We start from the raw sequence: 18,609 nt of genomic DNA on the forward strand, positions 1-18,609 counted from the left end.
GAAAGTAAGTTTCAGTACTGTTTACAAGCCATGGGGAATGTCGACAGGGTTTTCAACAATGGAATGACTAGCTCTAGTCTTGACTCTTGCAACACCTATAAATGCCAAATTTAGAAGGGGACAGCAGTGACACGGGAAGGCCAATAGGGAGGCCGATGCAGCAGTCCACAGGAGAAGTGATGGCGGTTTGCATCAGTGACAGCCATGGAGCCGGAGAGAATTGGGCAGATTCTGGATGTGTTTTGAAGTGACAGCTGACAGTACCTACTGAGAAATTGGATGTCAGGGATGAAGGAGGAAAGACAGGCTTCAAGAAGGACTCGGGTTTCCAGCTTGACTCGGTGCCACGTACTGAGATGAAAAATGCTGAATGAGGTTTTGGAGGGAAAAAAAATCAAGAGTTCAGTTTCAGCAATGTTAAGTTTGAGATTCCTGAGATATATAAAACTAGAAATGTTTAAGTCTAAGAGTTTGGGAGCTCCTGAAGAAGAGTGAGTAGAGTGTAAGCTTGGAGATTATGGTACTGGAGATTTGGGAGTTAGTACAATACTTGATAATGTCTAGGTACGGCAATGAAGTGAGTTCAGTGACAGAAGTTGTTTTCAGTGGCTTTCCCATCACCTGTAGAGGTTGAATTCACCAATAGTGGTATCAAAACTAGGCATGGGCCCACCATTTCATAACTATTATGAAAACAAAACAACAAACAGAAACATAAGTCATAGCTAGAAAAAAGTGGTATACCCATTGAGACATATGGCCATTCCTAAAAAAAATAAATAAATAATTATAGAGTTCTCATACTATCTGGGAAGCCCACTTCTAAGTTGGGTTAATCACTTTTTCATTGCTGTACCAAATGTTTCAGAGAAATAATTTTAAAAGAGGATGAATTTGTTTTTGATCATGGTTTCATAGATTTCAGTACACAACCAGCTGATTCCACTGGCTTTAGGCTCATGCCACAGCAGAAACACCATGGAGGAAGGCACGACAAAGGACAGCTGCAGACATCATGGCAGTCAGGAAACCAAAAGAGAAGCAAAAAGGGACAAGATGACATCTGTCTGGGGTACTCCTCTTGTGACTTCTTTACTCATTCAAACAAGGCCCCCACCTCCCACTTTCTACCACCATCACATTATATATTCATCAAAGGATCAATCCATTGGTTGACTCAGATTCCTCAAATCTAATCACTTTCCAAATAGCAACCAAGCCCTGGAGGTATGAGCCTTTAGGAGAAACCAAAACATGGGTCTAATCCCCCTAAAAGTGAAATCAAGGATCCAACAGATATTTATACATCTGTATTCATAGCAGCATTATTCAAAGTAACCAAATGTTGGGAACAATCAGTGTCCATCAACAGATGAATAAAATGTGGCACATACATAGAATATGATTGAGTCTTAAGAGGAAGGAGGTGCTGACACAGGCTACAATATGGATGAATCCTGAAGACATTCTACTCTCTGAAATATGCCAAACACGTAAGTTTCTGTTTGTGAAGAGGAATGCTTTCTGGAGATGGGCGGTTGTGAGATTTGCAAAACAATGTGAATGATTTTAATGTCACAGAACTAATTGTAAAGTAAAAATGGCTGAAGTTGTAAATTTCATGTTATGTATATTGTACCAAGATTTCTTTTTAAAAAGAGTGGAGGGGGCCGGGCGGTGGTGGCGCACGCCTTTAATCCCAGCACTCGGGAGGCAGAGCCAGGCGGATCTCTGTGAGTTCGAGGCCAGCCTGGGCTACCAAGTGAGTTCCAGGAAAGGCGCAAAACTACACAGAGAAACCCTGTCTCGAAAAACCAAAAAAAAAAAGAGTGGAGGGGGAAGATCACATGTGATTTGGAACGAAAGTTCTCAGTGACCTTGGGACCTACCTAGAAAGTCTACAGGTAACACTGAAAAGGGAGGAAGGCTGGCAACAGGCAAGTTCCTCAGAAGGTGGGGGCATTTCAGAAGAAAGAACTAGTGGCCTAGAGAGAGCACTGGTAAGTACAGGAGGCCTACCTCCACTGCAGGTCCTGAGCGACTGAGATTCCAGAGAGAGAGAGAAACAAAAACAATTTTCAAAAATAAGCAGCTTCCACTTGAAAATGAGGGCCTAGGAGCTAGACAGATCCCTGGCAAGCAGACAGATAGGGAAAGGGGCCACAGATACATAAGAAAGACAGCAAACTTCAGAGCTTTTCCTCACCCTCCTTACTGGAGATAAAGCCCTGGTGGATTTTAGGGAAAGGGGCCACAGATACATAAGAAAGACAGCAAACTTCAGAGCTTTTCCTCACCCTCCTGACTGGAGATAAAGCCCTGGTGGATTTTAGGGAAAGGGGCCACAGATACATAAGAAAGACAGCAAACTTCAGAGCTTTTCCTCACCCTCCTGACTGGAGATAAAGCCCTGGTAGATTCTCCCCCCCACCCACCCACCCCACCCACCCCACCCCCACCTCCAGCTGACCAGTCCTAAGTATGTTTACCTGAAGCCTCGGGCCTGCCAGTTCAACCTTTCTTTGGCTAAGCTGACCAATCCAAAATGAGGAGAGGGGAACAGTCCAAGGCAAGCAAAAGCACTTCAAACTTCCAGCCGGTAAGGGGAGGGGGTGGGGCTTGCTTTCTTCATCCCCTGCCCACTTACACAGCAACAGAAGGTCTCCCTTTGGAAGGAAGATGCCAGGCCATTTCAGAAGGGAAACTGAGAGTACAGGAGAGTATGCTGTTGACTAGGAGCTTCCAAGGCCACAAAAGAAGGGTAGTGTTAGATTGTGGACAGGTCAGTACAGTAAACCCCTCTCAGCCGATGGCTTCACCTTCTGCAGTTTTAATTACCTTCAGTCAGCTGGAGCCCAACACCACCAAGTGAAAAATTCCAAAAGTAAATAATTCATACCTTCAAAATAATTTTTATTATAGTACTGTCTTGCTGGTCTGTTGCTATGAAGAGACACCATAAACAAGGCAACTTATAAAAGAAAGCATTTGATTGGGGGCTTGCTTGCAGTTTCTGAGGCTGAGTCCATGATCATCATGGTGGGGAGCATGGCAGCAGGAGGGCAGGCATGGCACTGGAGCAGGAGCTGAGAACTTACATCCTGATTCTCAAATTGGAGGCGAGAGAGAGACTGGGTCTGGCAAGGGCCCACCACCAGTGACAAACCTCCTTCAACAAGGCCACACCTCCTCATCATTCTCCAAACAGTTTCACCAACTGGAGACCAAGCATTCAAATATAATCAAATGGCCTGTGGGGGCCATTCTCATTCAAACCACCACAAGTACTTTGCTATAGTCAGTCTCATTTCTTTTGTTTTCTTTTGTTTTTTTTAGTCAGGACTCTCACTATATACCCCAGATTGGCCTGAAACTTGTTACATAGTCTGGCTGGCCACAAATTCCTAATCCTGTAGCCTAAACCTCTGGAGTACTGGAATTATAGATGTGCACCAATAAACCCATCTTCTCTTTTATCTTTGTTAATCTTTTACTGTGCCTCACTCATTAAATTAAACTTTATCATAGGGGTGTACGTACAGGAAAATAACCACAATATAGAAAGAGTTTAATATTATCTTTGATTTAAAGTAACCTTGGGTGGAAGGGTTGTCTTAGAATACGTCCTCCATGAATAAGAGGAGGTCAGTTCTGTGCCTAGCATCCCTGATGTCGCTTACTGGTGTGGCGTCTTCAAAGACGTCTGCTCTTAAAGACAGCACTGAAACAGCCTTCAGTTCACTTGGGAAGGAACAGTCCACGGAGCTGACCTCACTACCTTTTGATAATCTGCTAGGCTCATAGGTTCCTGGCAAAAATCATGGAGTAATTGGCAGACCTGGGTTCATGTTGCAATTCCACATGGCTTCTAAGTATATATTCTTTAGCAGAGTGTATGATCTCTTTTGTCAAATGTTTCCTTAACTGTAAAATAGTCATGGTACTGCCTAGCTCAGGAGGTTGCCATAAAGATGGAGGGTAATACGTGAATAGACCCTGGAGCATGGTAAGTCCTCAATAAACACCTAATTCTGTTACTTAGCAGTATCCTTCCTTTCAGCATCTAACTACCTGACTCCCAGATGTTTCTAGTCCTTGGGATGACCAGATTCTCCAGTAGGGCCAAATAAATCCATATCTTTCTTCTCCTTGCCCCAATGTGACCTTCCCTGTCTCATTTCATAAATGTTTTGAGCTCTCCCTATTCATTCCTCGGATAGATCTGATTCAGCCATCCAGAGCTTTGTTTACAAAAATTAACGTGTCCGCGATAGGTAATAATGGGTTTTTACTCATTTGGTTTTTAGTATTTTTTTTTTGAGGTTTTGATTTTTAGTATTTTTGAAACAAGGTCTCATGTAGACTAGGCTGGCCTCTGTAGCTGAGGATGACCTTGAACTCTTGATCTTCCTGTCTCTTTGTCCCAACTCCTGAGATTACACATGTGTGCCACCACCCCGGGCAGCAGTTATGCTTTAACTGGGACCTTCACTGGTGCAACGAAACAGAGTAAAAGCACTGACGTAGTCTCCTGTCTGACTGTGGTTCTCCTGTTGTCTAAGGATAGTGTCCTTGCATCCCAAATTATAGTCAGCAGTGGCATCACCCTGGAATAGGTCAGAATGGCAGAGCTGACTACAGACCTGCTGCCTCAGAATAATTTGCTAATACCCCCACATGACCCAGGTGCACATTAAAATTTGAGCAGCACTACACAGTAAGAAGCAGCTAGCTGAAAGGAGAGGTGAGGGCACCTTTACCAGGGGAAAGAGGTTTACACCCAGAGGAGCTATCTCAAAGCTCTGGAGATAGGGTTCCTGTTACTGCCACCTGGAATTCATGGCATCTCATAGGTACCCAGCTGCTTGCCTGCTGTGCTGGATCTTTGGAGTTTCCAGGAGAGTCAGGCTCCAGTTACTGGAATCAGAGGGCTAATTGGCGCCACATGGCTCCAAATCCTGCCAGTTTCAAGGAGAATGACAAGACTCCCCAAGGAGCCAACCAAATGTAAAGAAAAAAGAGCCAAAGGCAAGGAGGGATGGAGAACTAAAAGCCAGCGCCTGGAAATGTAACTGTAACATTTTAGTTCTCCTGCCCCAGAGTGCAGAAAGATAGAACATTAGCACAGAACCATTTCATTGCCCTGTCAGTTCATCTGTCTTTAGCCACATCTGCCTAGCAACAGTTGTTAGTGTGAACTCCAGCTCCTGGTTTCTCTTTGGCCAGTGATGGAGGTCAGGTTAGTCCACAGAGAAATCAAAGCATTCAAATGGAGTCAGATTGTCTGATAGTTTGGGCCAGGAAATGGGCTGCCCAGCTAACAAAGGAGCAGAGTGCATTGTGGGGCTGTCTCTTAAAAAGAAAGGGTGTGGGAAGGCCCCCAAGCTGTGTGACTTTGGGTGAAGGTTCATTTTCGGCTCCATTTCTCTGTTCCTCTGGCCACCCTGAATAATGCTACCCGTAATATTGTCACCTCTACATCCGTATGCTATACTTAACCTTCTAAGTGCTTTCTTCTGTAGCCATGATCTCATCTCATTCTCCCAACAACACAAAGTGAACAGGATAAGAGACAGGTTAATTATAATGTGTACTGAGCATCCAGGCCTGGCCGGGACATGGCATGTTACTATTCACAGGGTTGGAGCCAGCTTGAAATGGAAATTCTGGGTGACAAGGGGTCCAGGACTCTGAAAGCATGTAGCTGATGGTGCTGGGATTTTGGGACTTTCCAAGGAGATTTGACTCCAGCTGGATCACGGCTGTGCTCAGCCTCTGTGGGTATCTGCTCCTACCTTGAGGGCTGGGGGAGGAGCAGTCACCTCGCCTCTTTGGCAGGACAGATAGCAGCTGTGAGGAGATAGTGGATGTGAAAGTACTTTTTCTCAAATGAGGTAATAGGTGTCAATATGCAAAGAAGCACATGGACCTAAAGGTTGTTACTATGAGGCAGAAGGAAAAGGCTAGAACTTTTTCTTGGATCACTGAATGAAGAGGGCCACCCTGGTGTAGGATGAGCAGATACTTTAGAGACATTGTGTAGAAAAGGGGACAGAATGAAGGTGCTGTATGCTTGGGAACAAACAACAGAAGAAGATGGCAGATGCCAGAAATAAAGCAATGGGGGGGCTCATGAGCTTTGGCTGCTTCATAATTTGTTCAGGGTTACCCTGTTTGGAGAGACCAGAAGCCAAATGTCTTTCAAAGTCAAATTGCCTAGTTTCCCCAGGAAGGCAGTCACGTGGCCCTTGGACAGCTGAGCTCCTCTCATCCATCACTGCTTGCCTCCAGTGTCCCTCAGAAGTCTCCAGACACTTAGCAAATTTCTGAGGGACTGGGCTGCATACACTAAAAGATGCAGACCTTAGGAGGGAAGGAAGACATTCCATTGGATTATCAAATGCCCCCCCAGATTGTTAATAGAGGTGTGCCCCCTGACCCAAGACATGTGGGAAGGCCTAGGCACTGGGCATCAGATACTTGTAGAATTGAGAAAGATCCAGGTAGGGACAGTTAGTCCAGCTCAGAAACAACCCTAATGAGGAACAAAATGTGATTTGATTCACCTGGAAACATGCCTTTTATGGTGAAGAATAGCTGGGTCGCCTGCGAGAGAGAGCTTGGGTTTCCATCTCTCTCCACAGTGTGACTTTTCCTGGCCTACCCAAACCATTCCCACACCCTCCGTGGCACCTTCCCCAGCTTCTCTACCCTTTCCTCTGAATATACAAGGTTGAGCTAGTCATCAAGTTCATCTACTGTTCTCAATCATACTCTAATTCCCGTGTGCACTGGACCCTTGTCTTTTCTCTTCCAGCTAGACTGGTAGCTCTTCGTAGCCAAAGACCTAGAGCTTTTCTGTGTCCTCAAGGGCTCTGGACTGCCTGAGTAGGTACTCAATAAATACTCGTTGGTTGCCCCCATGTGAGTCAGAAGAATAAAGCAAAGCATGTCACACAAGGCTTTCGGCTTGTTGGTTGCTCTGTCTCCAAGAGTGACTGTTTGAATCAGTAATGGTGGTACCTCAAGGTCCACTGAAGGCTGAAGGGTCCCCAGCTTCACGAAAAGCAGAGGGAGGGAAAATCTGGATTGTTAGTGCTTGGGATGGGAGGGTGAGTACAGGATACTTCCATGGTATACCTGCAGGCTCTTTGCTCCCCAGGCCAGGGGCTGTGCAGCCCAACAGCTTCTCAAGCCTCTACCCTGCCCCAACGTGCGTCCACATCAGCACCCAGTTCAGGGCATCCCGGGAAGAGGCTTTTTATCGTCTTTGAGACTAGGTGCTCAATTGAGTAGCGACCTCAAGACTGAGGCAAGATGGTAGCCCAAAACAATGCTCTCTGGCTCCCTACAATGCTAAACTTGTGCCTGCCAGCCAGAACAGAAGTCAGAAAAGCACCTCAGGTCACCCCCAAAGATACCCTGTACCCCCAAAATACCTATTCAGAAAAATAGCCAAGCCACCTTCCAGCTGTTTCATGCCTTTCAGTTAGAAAGTGTCCATTTGTCTTACTAGGGTAGGAAAATGGGAGGGAGTCAGCTTCTAAATTTGCCTTCTAGAGACTTCTAAATTTGCCCTATACTAGCATCCACCTCCCCAAGGGATGAAAGACAGTCTCCAGACCACATTGGGTACAGCTAGAGTATATGTGGGTGATTCATATCATCCCTGGTCTGGTATAATGAAGACAGCTGTGGGGTCGTTGCTGAATTATCATTTATCTTTCATGTAATTGCTCCAAATCTCACCTCCCCCACAAATAGTCTAAAGCTCAGCTCTAATTAGTTGATTCCTGATAAACAACCCACCTGCCACTGAAGTATTTGGAATTCTTAGCTAGTCAACAATTGCATCACTCTCATAGTGTCAAAGCCTCCCACATCTTTTACAAACCTTGTACTAGTTTAATTAATTAACTCCTAGTCATCTGTTTTGAAGAGCCTTGGCTAGAACTTTAGTTTTGGAGAATAGATATACTGAGGTAAGGAACCTAGGCTCTTCTGCTATACCTGAAAGCCTGCGGGTATTGGAGCTAAATCAGGTTGCTAAGATTCTGAGTCTCTTGGTTCTGGTCCTCTCTCTTCCATCCCTGCCTACTTTGTCCTTCTTCTAGACCATCATTCCCTGTTTTACTATCTCCCTTATCCCTGGCACCCAGTGTCCCCACAAACATCACTTTCCTTACACCCCCACTACTCAGGGTTCTTCATCCAAATGCTCCACCTGGGCCTATCTGCATGAAATATGCTTCACCCTGGCCCTCAGTGTAGAATCTTTATACAGCTAGCTCTATGTAACTGCTAATCTTCAGGAGCTTAAGTTGTAGGCACTGAGAGAACAACATGGAATCTCCCCCAGGTGTGAGGGAAGTGTTCCCTCTTCCCCAGCCTCGACTGAGTTTCAGATCTATCAGCCACCTCAAGAAGATGCTCCCCTTCTGGCCCACAGGAGCCATTTTCCAGCTGTCCCATTAAGTGAAATAAGTTGGCATTCTGTACAATTGTGTAAAGTAATGGTCCTGAACATTAGCACGCTTGTTTATATATGCCACCTAAATAGTTCCTTTTTATACATCACCTAATAGACATTAAAGTTTAAAATTGTACAAGGACTTCCGTGAAGATGTTCCTCATTCTGGAATGATTTCACATTTCCTTTCCCACTTATTCTCCTGCTTTTGTGATCTGTTCCCTGGGGGGTTAGTTTCCTTTAGGGAGTTAATAGCCAATTAAGATAGGTGATACCAGTTAACTTCAGAACAATACATTTGCCTGTAGGCTTCTTCTAGAGTCCCAACATCATAGAGGAGTGTGACTTGCAATTCCCATGTCACCAATTTCTCCCCGCTAGCTCCCTCTTACTCCAGTATGAACTACGAGGTAGTCATCGCTTCTGCTGGTCCCAAAACATGAAGAAAGTGAAGCTGTGATCTCCCAGGTATCATAGCCAGAACCATAACTGATGTCCCTCCCAGCTGGCTTTGAGGCTTAGTTCCCTTTGCGTCTTGTTTTGCTCCTATCTTCCCCTCCCCCCCCAGTCATGTGATGCAAGAAGAGAGCGCAAATGATATGGAATGTGTACAGCTGCCAGCAGAGACACTGCGACAAGTGACCATTCACCGAGACCCTATTTATGGCTTTGGCTTCGTGGCCGGCAGTGAGAGGCCTGTGGTGGTTCGATCTGTGAGGCCAGGTAGGTGTCCCTCAGAGGGTACCCCCAATCCCTGGCTTTTGTCTCCAACACCTACATGTCTTCCCAGAGAGCAGAGCTCCTAAGTATATGGGCTTACTAAGTAATTTACCAAGCGTGGATAAAGATTTGTCAGCTAGTAACAAACCATCCAGGTGGCTTGGGGCCTGAGACAGAGACTGCAATTAAGAAGAACTGGGGCGGGGGGAATCTTCCATTTGCACAGAACATGCATAGGAGACACATCATACCTTGGATGAGAAAGTACCATTCAATTTATTTCAACGAGTATTTATAGAATGCCTACTCTAAGCCAAGCAGTGCTGCAGGGAAGCACAAGGCCCAGCTCCTGTCCTCAAGAATTTGGGGGATTAGTAAATAAAAGCACTTGCTGTGTGGGCCTGATGACCTAAGTTTGATCCCTGGAATCCACATAAATGTGGAAGGAAAGAATCAACTCCACAAAACTGTTCTCTAACATCCACACATGGACAATGGCATGCCAAGTGTCCATACTCACATCTCTCTCTCTCTCTCTCTCTCTCTCTCTCTCTCTCTCTCTCTCTCTCTCACACACACACACACACACACACACACACACACACACACACACACAGAGAGAGAGAGAGAGAGAGAGAGAGAGAGAGAGAGAGAGAGAGAGAGAGAGAGAATCTGATCTCCAGCCTATGGATACTATTCATGAGATAGATGAGCTAGTGAAGACCAGAATTAGGACTGAGACTGCTGGTAGGATGGGAAAGGGAAAACAGAATGAACTGTCTGAAGGCCAGACTGTCAGTAGCAAAAGTTCCCATTAATGAAGCATCTCCTAAGTCCTTTATTTCATTTTGTCTAGTTCTCACAGCAAAGCTGGTAAGGTAAGGGGCATATAACAGGGTCGTTCAACTAGGAAGCAGCTAAACAAGAGTTTGCTCAGAGCCTGTTTGAGTTGATGAGAGGCAAGCTGGGCTTGGAAGTGACTGCATGGGATGGGAAAAGGAGCAAGCACCCCGCCCGCCCGCCCGCCCACCCGCATGTCTGAAACCCTGCCATTGTGAGTGAAATAGAGCCAAAGCAATGTTGTGTTTGCATTCGCTGTGCATTGACAGGAAAGGGCTTTATTCCTCACTTGCTAGGCCTGAGGCTTGAGATGTTTACAACAGTTTCTCACTCAGTCAAAAGGAGCAGCAGACTACGAACTGGTCTTGCAGAAATTTGATGAATTTCGCTATCCTCAAAGGAAAAGAAAAAAAAAAAACATTTTTTTTCCTGTAAGCTCTCTTCAACTAGAGGGCAAAAGCAAACAAAATTCAATACAGGAGTTTGTGGATAACCTTAGGCTCCTGAGTCAGTCATCCAGTTTGGCAAAAGAGTTCTGTCTTCTGATCAGAAACCAAATTTGTCTCGGGAAGAGGGAATACAATAGACCACCAGAAACCCCTACTTTAACTTCAAAGTATACAGAATTTGAAGACTGGAAAGAAGCCCTCCACCATCCCATCCCTGTCCTAGAACAGAAAGAGGTGAAGGAATAAAAAGAAAAGTCCTGGGGCTGGAGAGATGGCTCAGTGGTTAAGAGTACTGACTGCTCTTCCAGAGGACCTGGGTTCAATTCCCAGCACCCACATAGCAGCTCACAACTATCTGTAATTCCAGTTCCAGGGGACCTGATACCCATGGCAAAACACCAATGCACATAAAATAAAAATAAATAAATTTTAAAACCTGATTTAAAAAAAAATAAATAAAAGTCCCTTAATAGAGCCACAAAAAGCTAGGGACTGCCAGGCCCTACCCTATAAAAGATGGGCTGATCCATGAAGCTACTGGATACAGAGGATGTTTGCTTGCATATGAGGCCATGAGAAAAGATGAAGTATTCTACAGAGGGTCAGTCATGGCTCCGAAGACCCACAAACCATTTGTGCAAAAGGTAGATCAATATCACCAGTGACATGGACAGGTCCAAGGCCCAAGAAGGAAGTTGTGTTCTATGAGGACCTCTTCACTCCAAGCTAGGGAGAGAGGGAAGAAGGAAAGGAAATAAGTAAAGTGCCCCCACCTACGAGACTGTTATTTTCATTTTGTTGGCTTTTTTATTTGTTTGTTTTAGAGACACGGTCTTGTGTAGCCCTGGCTATCCTGATATCAGGCCAGGCTGGCTCTGGACTTAAAGGAATTGTCCTGCCTCTGTCTCTTGAATGTTAGGATTATAGGTGTGCACCACCACATCTAGTTTATGTGGTTCTGGGGAGTGAGCCCACGGCCGAGTGTATGCAAAGCAAGCACTCTACCAACTGAGTTCCATCCCTAGCCAAAGTTAGTTGGTTTTGACAGAAATTGATAGACGTAATGAAACAAACGGAAGGAACTGTCCCTTGGAAGAGCCAATAACCATCATTTATTCAGTTCTCACTGACAGCGATCAACTATTGGTATTCTTTGCTTTGTTCTGTTTTTGAGACAGGATCTTATGCAGTCTAAGTTGACCTTTAAATCACTGTGTAGTTAAGACTGACCTTGAACTCCTAATCCTCCTGCCTCAACTTCCCAAGGACTAGAATTATAGGTGTGGGCCACTTTACCTGGCTTAATCAGCTATTTTAAGTAGTACACATTAATCACCTCATTTATCTTCCCAACATTCTCTGATGTATAGGCACTGTCATTTTCTCAGTTAACAGATAAGTGACTGGGAGACATTTAGAAGTCTCACTCAAGGTCACACAGTAAATTGTGACTGCAGGATTAGAGCCCAGTTCTTCATGGCTGCAAAGAGTATGATTGTCAACCCCACGCTCACAATTTGTGAAATCACTGAACTGTCATGAGGCCTAGCAAACGTCAATGCTGTTCCATTGGTGACTCCTACATGAGTCCCAGGGGCCAGAGCCATTGAGATATGCTCAGGTGACTTTTTATTTTTGCCCATGGGATTGAACTCCGTGTATGCTGGGACACCTCTCGACTGTCTTCACTTTTTTATCTTGACACAGGGTCTTGCTAAGTTTCCCAGACTAGCCTTGAACTTAGCTAGTAGCTCCAGCACCCTTGAACTTCACATCTTCCTGTCTCAGCCTCCCTAGCAGTTGGGATTATAGGCCTGTGCCATCATTGACATAGTCAGTATGTATAAGTTTGGGAAGTCAATAGGCAGCGCACTTCTCTGTGGAGAGAAAAGTTGGGATCTGGCCTTTTTTTAATGGCCACAAATAATAATCAAGGCCAGTTTGAGAGTGGGACATATCGTTTAGCTTTTCTTTAGGGTTTGAATCATGCTGTATCCAACTTCATTCTCTTTCTGTCTCTGAAAAGCTTTTCTCAAGAAAGATTGAAAAAAAGGAAGGAAGGAAGGAAGAAAGAAAGGAAGGAAGGAAGGAAGGAAGGAAGGAAGGAAGAAAGGGACTTTCCTAGGAAGTGGAGGCAGCACCACCTGTGGCACCTCTCTGTCTCTACCTTTTGCTTTAGCCAAGGCGTTTAGCTTTCCCATAGATCAGTTCTTAACCTCACCATTGGAGATGGGAAGGCAGCAAGCAGATGTCCTGCTGCCTGGGGACCTGTACTTTGTTTACACATTTGGAGGGGATAGCATCTCTCAGTGTTGGAAAAATTTAAACCCTTTCGGTCTTAAAATTCATTCCCCTATCTCCCAGCATATGAGTGCCTAAACCATTTCAGAATGAATACGACTGATATTCAAGTAAGAAGATTGCTTCCCCTGCTCTTGTCACTTGTGCCACCTCCAGCAGTCAGAAGCCATTCATTTTGCCTAAGTGAACCGCTCAAATGAGACAGAAGTCTCTGTCCCTCTTTAGAACCAAGCGACCAGACACTTAGAGCCGCATCTTAGCCGTGGACCTTTTGCTCCTATGCCACGCTCTGCGAAAGGGTCTCTATTCCAGTCTCTCTCTTCATTCCTCTGTCCTCCATGGGCGGAAGCCTGAGCTAGAAAAACACTTCTGCCACCATACCTCAGTCTGCATCCTCTGCAGGCTTCTACTGGAGTTCTCTCTCTCTCTCCTCTCTCTTTATTGGCTTGACTCCCTCAGGCAATGTGGCTTTTGCCCAGACTTGCACTTTCCCTTGGCAGTACCTCTGAGCCCTCACGCCTCTCTCCTCTCCTCTGCAGGAGGCCCCTCTGAGGACAAGCTCCTGGCTGGTGACCAGATTGTGGCTATTAATGAGGAGGACGTGAGTGAAGCCCCCAGGGAGAGGTTCATAGAACTCATCAGGTAACAGGGGCCTCTGGGGCCTTGACAGGAGCTGAGCAATGCCCCCACCCCTGTCCCATCAGTGGCAAAGGGCTACCACTATTCAAGGCCCTAGAGAGAAACCTTCCCAGGCAGATCAGCTCTCGCCAGGGCTCCTGGCCACCTAGAACTGTGGGTATCAGGCAGTAAGGGTCACCACAGGCCTCACATACTCTGCCAGTGACATGAGTAGACAAAAAGAAGAGCCTTCATGCTCCAGCTTCACCTCTGTCCTCTCCAACTTGTCTCTCGGTCCAAGCCCTTTGGAGTTTTGGAATTACTGTACCGTGGGACAGGCCAAGTGACTGTGAGAACCCAATATGCCATTAAGAGAACACTCTGAGATAAGCACAGTGCAAGCAAACACACACACACACACACACACACACACACACACACACACACACACACACACACACACACACACTTCTTGTCCCGATACAACATACTTATACCTTTGCATAGATGTCTTGAAAGGAAAGGACAGGATAGAAGTGAAGACTAAATTCAGTGAGCTAACGTTCTCAGTTTGAGGGACTCCCTGCCTCTCTGTCTCTGTCTTACTGCTTCTCTCTCTTTGTCTCTCTAGCTTGCTCACTCATTCGCTCTTTCTGCCTGGTATGCCCTGCCTTCATCTTTGCTTTCATCCCCTTCTGCTGGACTTGGTTCAGAGTGTTTTCCTTCTATTCATCTTTCTGGAACTCACCAAAGCCTGCCTGCTCCCAGAAACACTCCCTGGCTTTCAGAGGCAGACTTTGCATTCTGTGTGGTACCACACTCTCCTATCTCCTTGAAAGGTATTGGAATGCTCTGTCCTGAAGTCCAGAGTAGGTCTTCTTTGCCATACTTCCCCTGCAGCTCAATACCTCCAAATGTCTCTGATCTCTAATGACTTGTTTGTCTCTTCTTCAATTCAACTGCCCATTGTACTGCCCTACTCTTTACACTGTGCCCTTCACCCTCCACTAGCACAACAGTATGGGGAGAGCTCCCTTTTACCCCATCAGTACATGCTGAAGCTCTTTCAGCTATGCCCCTCAGAAGTCCTCCTTTGCTTCTAGTGGATGTCTTTGTACCCTAGAACAAAGCATTCCAATTTTGTAAAGGTTTCTGGAGCTCCATCAGTGTCAAAACAAACCTTACTCTTTTGATAACTCAGGTGCTAATGGCCCATTCATCTATCCATCCATTTACTCAATGAACATGTGTTTATTGTCTTTTATGCACCAGATACCACTTTAGGCATTGAATAAGACACAAAACTTCTTGGCTTATTAGCATTTGCAATATAGTTAAAAAGAAACACCCCCAAACAGTGGACAGGTTGAATAATTGTATTACAATAAACAAAAAAGTAAATAAAAATTTTTGAAGAATAGAAAGTATATAGGGTAAAGAAGGTCAGATTGCTGGACCCAAGGGTGCAAAATGTAACCTTAAACACAATGCCCAGTATTGGCTTTATTGAGAAGGTGATGTGTGAAGAAAGACATGGAGGCAAATACATTGGAGAAAGAAGAGCTAGTTTAAAGGTCCGTAAGACAGCACTGTGTCTGCCCTGAAGGAGGAACAGGGAGATGCCCCAAGAGTCTGGTAAGACAATGGAGAGAACGTTGTAGAAGATAAATCCAGATTGTGGAGAGCCCTGTAAGTCATTATCAAAACTAGCTTTCTTCATAATGGAATGGGGAAAACTGGCAAGGACTGGAGCAGGTGACTATATGTCCCTTCCCTGTTCGAGATAAACTGCTCCCTGAGGATTCTCCCTATAGTACAATTCTTTGCTCTGGTAATTTCCCAGATCTTGGAGCTGATTGATCAGTGGACTTTGCCTCAACAAATGTGGGAAATGTTCATTAAAAGTCCTTGGACGGAGTCTTAGACAAAAATAAATAACCAAAATCAAAGTAGCTTTGATATTATTGTTGCTGCTGGTGGTGGTGGAGGAGGAGGTGGTGGTAGTGGTGGTGATATTTGAGTCAGAGTCTTGCTATGTAGTCCAGGCTTGCCTCAAACTCATTACCTTGCTGCCTCAGCCAGCTAAGTGCTAAAATTATAGGTGTGTGGTGTCAGACCCGGCATGACTCTCCTTGCATGTCTTTGTCCCTATAAACATCTGAAAAAGGCCAACAGGGAGAGGGAAAACTCCTTCAGGGAAAACTATTCCCATTTTGCTTAGTTATTTTAAAAGATTATGTATTCCTGCGAGAGAATTTTCATACCCCACAGCCTCTTTGATCGTTGGCATAATTCTTGTTGGAAGAGTTTTGAATTCTTCATCGTTTGAATATTTGCTATCTGGAGAGTCTGGACTTCCATCTGTTGCTCCTTGGCTCTCGTTTTTTGGTCCCTCAATTAAAACAAATCTGCTGAGTATGAGTCACAATGACCAAATGACCTCCTCTGGGTTTTTCCTTTGAGTTTCTTTTCTTGCTTAAATACCAAATTGCCAATAATCATCGTACATGGTTCCCAGGACTCTCTGGCTGTGTGCCCTTTGAGTTCTATAATTCAGGCCTGTAGTTTTCCTTGAGAATTTTCTAGTCTACAGATAAAATCGTACCTAGGGTTTAGTGATTTCTGCAAAGAATGTGAGAAGGACTATGAAAAGAAAATCTGAAAAATGACAACCCCAGAGGTAATGCTAATACCATTGCTGAGTACCCGTGTGAACCAATATGGATGGTTTTGTGTCAGCTTCCACAAATGATGGGAAGCGAGGCATCCATGCAGATCCTCAGATTACCCTCTGTCCTAATCCATATACTGGAATGCAACCCAGGGGAACATTCTGGTGTTGCTTCTTGTACTAGATGAATACCTAGTGCATGATATACTGCTCTCCTGTTCCCTCTTTTCTCTGTAGGAGTGCTAAGGAAGCCATCGTTCTTACAGTTCTGCACACTCATCAGGTGAGTGAGCCTCTGTGCCATCTGCCCTTCATCCTGCCTCCTGCCTAAGAAAAGAGGACTCCATCTTAGAAAGTGGCAGCCTAGGATGGAAAAGGGATCAGAAACCTAGGAAGAGGGATAAGAAAATAGAGCAGACCTGAGAGGCACAGATTTAGGAGTGAACTTAAATACGATATCTCCGGCCAGATCCAGGCCTGAAGATTTTGAAGAGCTGTGCAGTGCTATGCTCTGTAACATGTCTTCTGCTTAACCAAGCTAAATTGCCCACCTGCCTCAGCTTAGAGCCTGTCTTCCACCATGTTTTTGCTATGCTCCACCTGAATGTGACCATCTCCCATAAAGTTCTGCCAGCTAGTGGGTGCTACTTTTATTTATCCACATAAAGACTAAATGACCTGTGATGTGTGAGACCTAGTGCTATATTTGAAGCATTTCAGATAAAAATTGCTGCAATGTCTGGGGATAATAACTCAATGATAAAGTGCCTGTCTGGCATGCTCAGTGGCATGGGTTTGACTCCTAGCACCATGCAAACAATTAATTAATTGAAAAATGAGATTATACAGGGTGGTGGGGGGAGTTTGCACCTTTAACCCCAGCACTTGGAAGGCAGAGGAAGGATCTCTGTGATTTCTAAGCCACCCTAGTCTGCATAGCCAGTTTCAGGCCAGCCAGAGTTACATAGTGAGATCCAATTGGACAAGAGCTTCATTTTTCTCCTGATACATTCAGAAGCTGGCTGTGTGACCTTGGGTGAGTCCCCTTTTCTAATCTGTTCTTTGATCTGTAAATTGAGGTTTCAAGATAGACAACATTTGCTAAATATGCATTGTCATAATAATCAACACAACTGCTATTGGAAGGGAAAATTTCCAATTTCCCTCTCCTAGAAACTGGATTCTGTCAGAGCCCATTACTAGCATGTATCCTTATGGCAACCTTAACTTAAACCACTAACCCAGATGCAAAACTTCCACCTGTAAAACTTCCAACCCTTCCCCCCCCCAAAAAAAAAGCCGGGCAGTGGTGGTGCATGCCTTTAATCCCAGCACTTGGGAGGCAGAGCCAGGCGGATCTCTGTGAGTTCGAGGCCAGCCTGGGCTACCAAGTGAGTTCCAGGAAAGGCACAAAGCTACACAGAGAAACCCTGTCTCGAAAAACCAAAAAAAAAAAAAAAAAAAAAAAAAAAACCTTCCAACCCTCACTCCCCTCCAGCCATCTGTCCTTTCCTAGTGTCATGAAAGTTCCCTGTACCCCAGCACTGATGGCCCACCCCATTGAAGGAGACGGAACCGAAGTTGGACCTTGAGAAAGGGCAGGATTTCCCAGACACTGGACACAGACATAGGGAAAGATTTTTCAATGAGAGACATGTTTGTATGTAAAGCCAGAAATGGAGCACTGGTGTAAGCCTAGGCTCCAAGTCAAGAAGCGTGGTTCAAATCAAACCAGGAACCAGCTACCTTGCTCCATGGTGTCCAGTTCTTTTCAGGCTTACACATACATGTGAACACACATACACACACTTGCATATACACGCATGCTCAGCACATACATATAACACTCGCACACTAGCTACAACGACATGCAAAAAGCACCAGGCAAACAGACTTTAGATTCTTGCATTTCTCTATCTCTGAGAAGTCAAGCCCTGGTCCTCTGTGGGTGTTATGAATAGTTCTTTCCCACCTTATTGTTCAATGTGCAGATGCCTGGTGAGCCATGGACAGTCACTCCCTACCTGTCCTGTCTTGAAAACAGCAACTAGTTCTACCCTCAAAGCATGCATTTTGTAAGGCTAGAATTTACCATGCTGAGCCAGACATGGTAGTCCATACCTGTAATTCCAGTGCTCAGAAGGCAGAGGCAGGAGGATCAATTGAAAGGCAGTCTCAGCTACATAGTGTGCTCAAGGCCAGCCTGGGTTACATGAGATCCTGTGTCCACCCACTCTCCTTGCCTCCACTAGCAAAAAGACTTTGCTACTCTGATCAGAGGTACATTGTGGATTACTCTGTTAATCTGGTCTTTTCAAATGTCACCTTTCTCACAGATGCTTTTCTTGACTACCCTTTCTAAGATAGCATTTACCCATCATTATCTCTGGATACTGCTTCATTTTTACTCAAAGCTCAAATACTATTTTTTTTTGTGTTGACTCTTTTTATTCTGCTCTTATATATTACATCTGAACCGCAGTTTCCCCTTCCTCTTCACCTCCCAGTCCCCCAACACACACACCTCCCCTCTCCCCAGA

At 45.1% G+C, this 18,609-nt stretch overlaps 1 protein-coding gene across 13 annotated transcripts in view; it reads left to right on the top strand.

The window, feature by feature from the left end:
* The window catches only part of Frmpd3 (FERM and PDZ domain containing 3), a 149,840-nt gene that overhangs the window by 66,205 nt on the left and 65,026 nt on the right, over nt 1-18,609 (top strand). For 4 of the 13 annotated variants that reach the window (XM_052736746.1, XM_052736684.1, XM_052736680.1 and 1 more), the window contains 3 exons: nt 9,039-9,193; nt 13,320-13,422; nt 16,307-16,352. The exons of 2 other annotated variants lie outside the window; for them this stretch is intronic. In XM_052736746.1, the coding sequence (XP_052592706.1) occupies nt 9,046-9,193; nt 13,320-13,422; nt 16,307-16,352 (297 nt within the window). In that variant the 5' untranslated portion in view covers nt 9,039-9,045. Of the gene's footprint in view, nt 1-9,038; nt 9,194-13,319; nt 13,423-16,306; nt 16,353-18,609 lie in introns of those variants that run through there. 7 more of the 13 variants (XM_052736700.1, XM_052736692.1, XM_052736710.1 and 4 more) reach the window with 5 other exon arrangements.

The sequence above is a fragment of the Peromyscus californicus genome, unplaced genomic scaffold (genome assembly GCF_007827085.1).
Source record: "Peromyscus californicus insignis strain IS unplaced genomic scaffold, ASM782708v3 Scaffold_10__1_contigs__length_136768540, whole genome shotgun sequence".
NCBI lineage: Eukaryota > Metazoa > Chordata > Mammalia > Rodentia > Cricetidae > Peromyscus > Peromyscus californicus.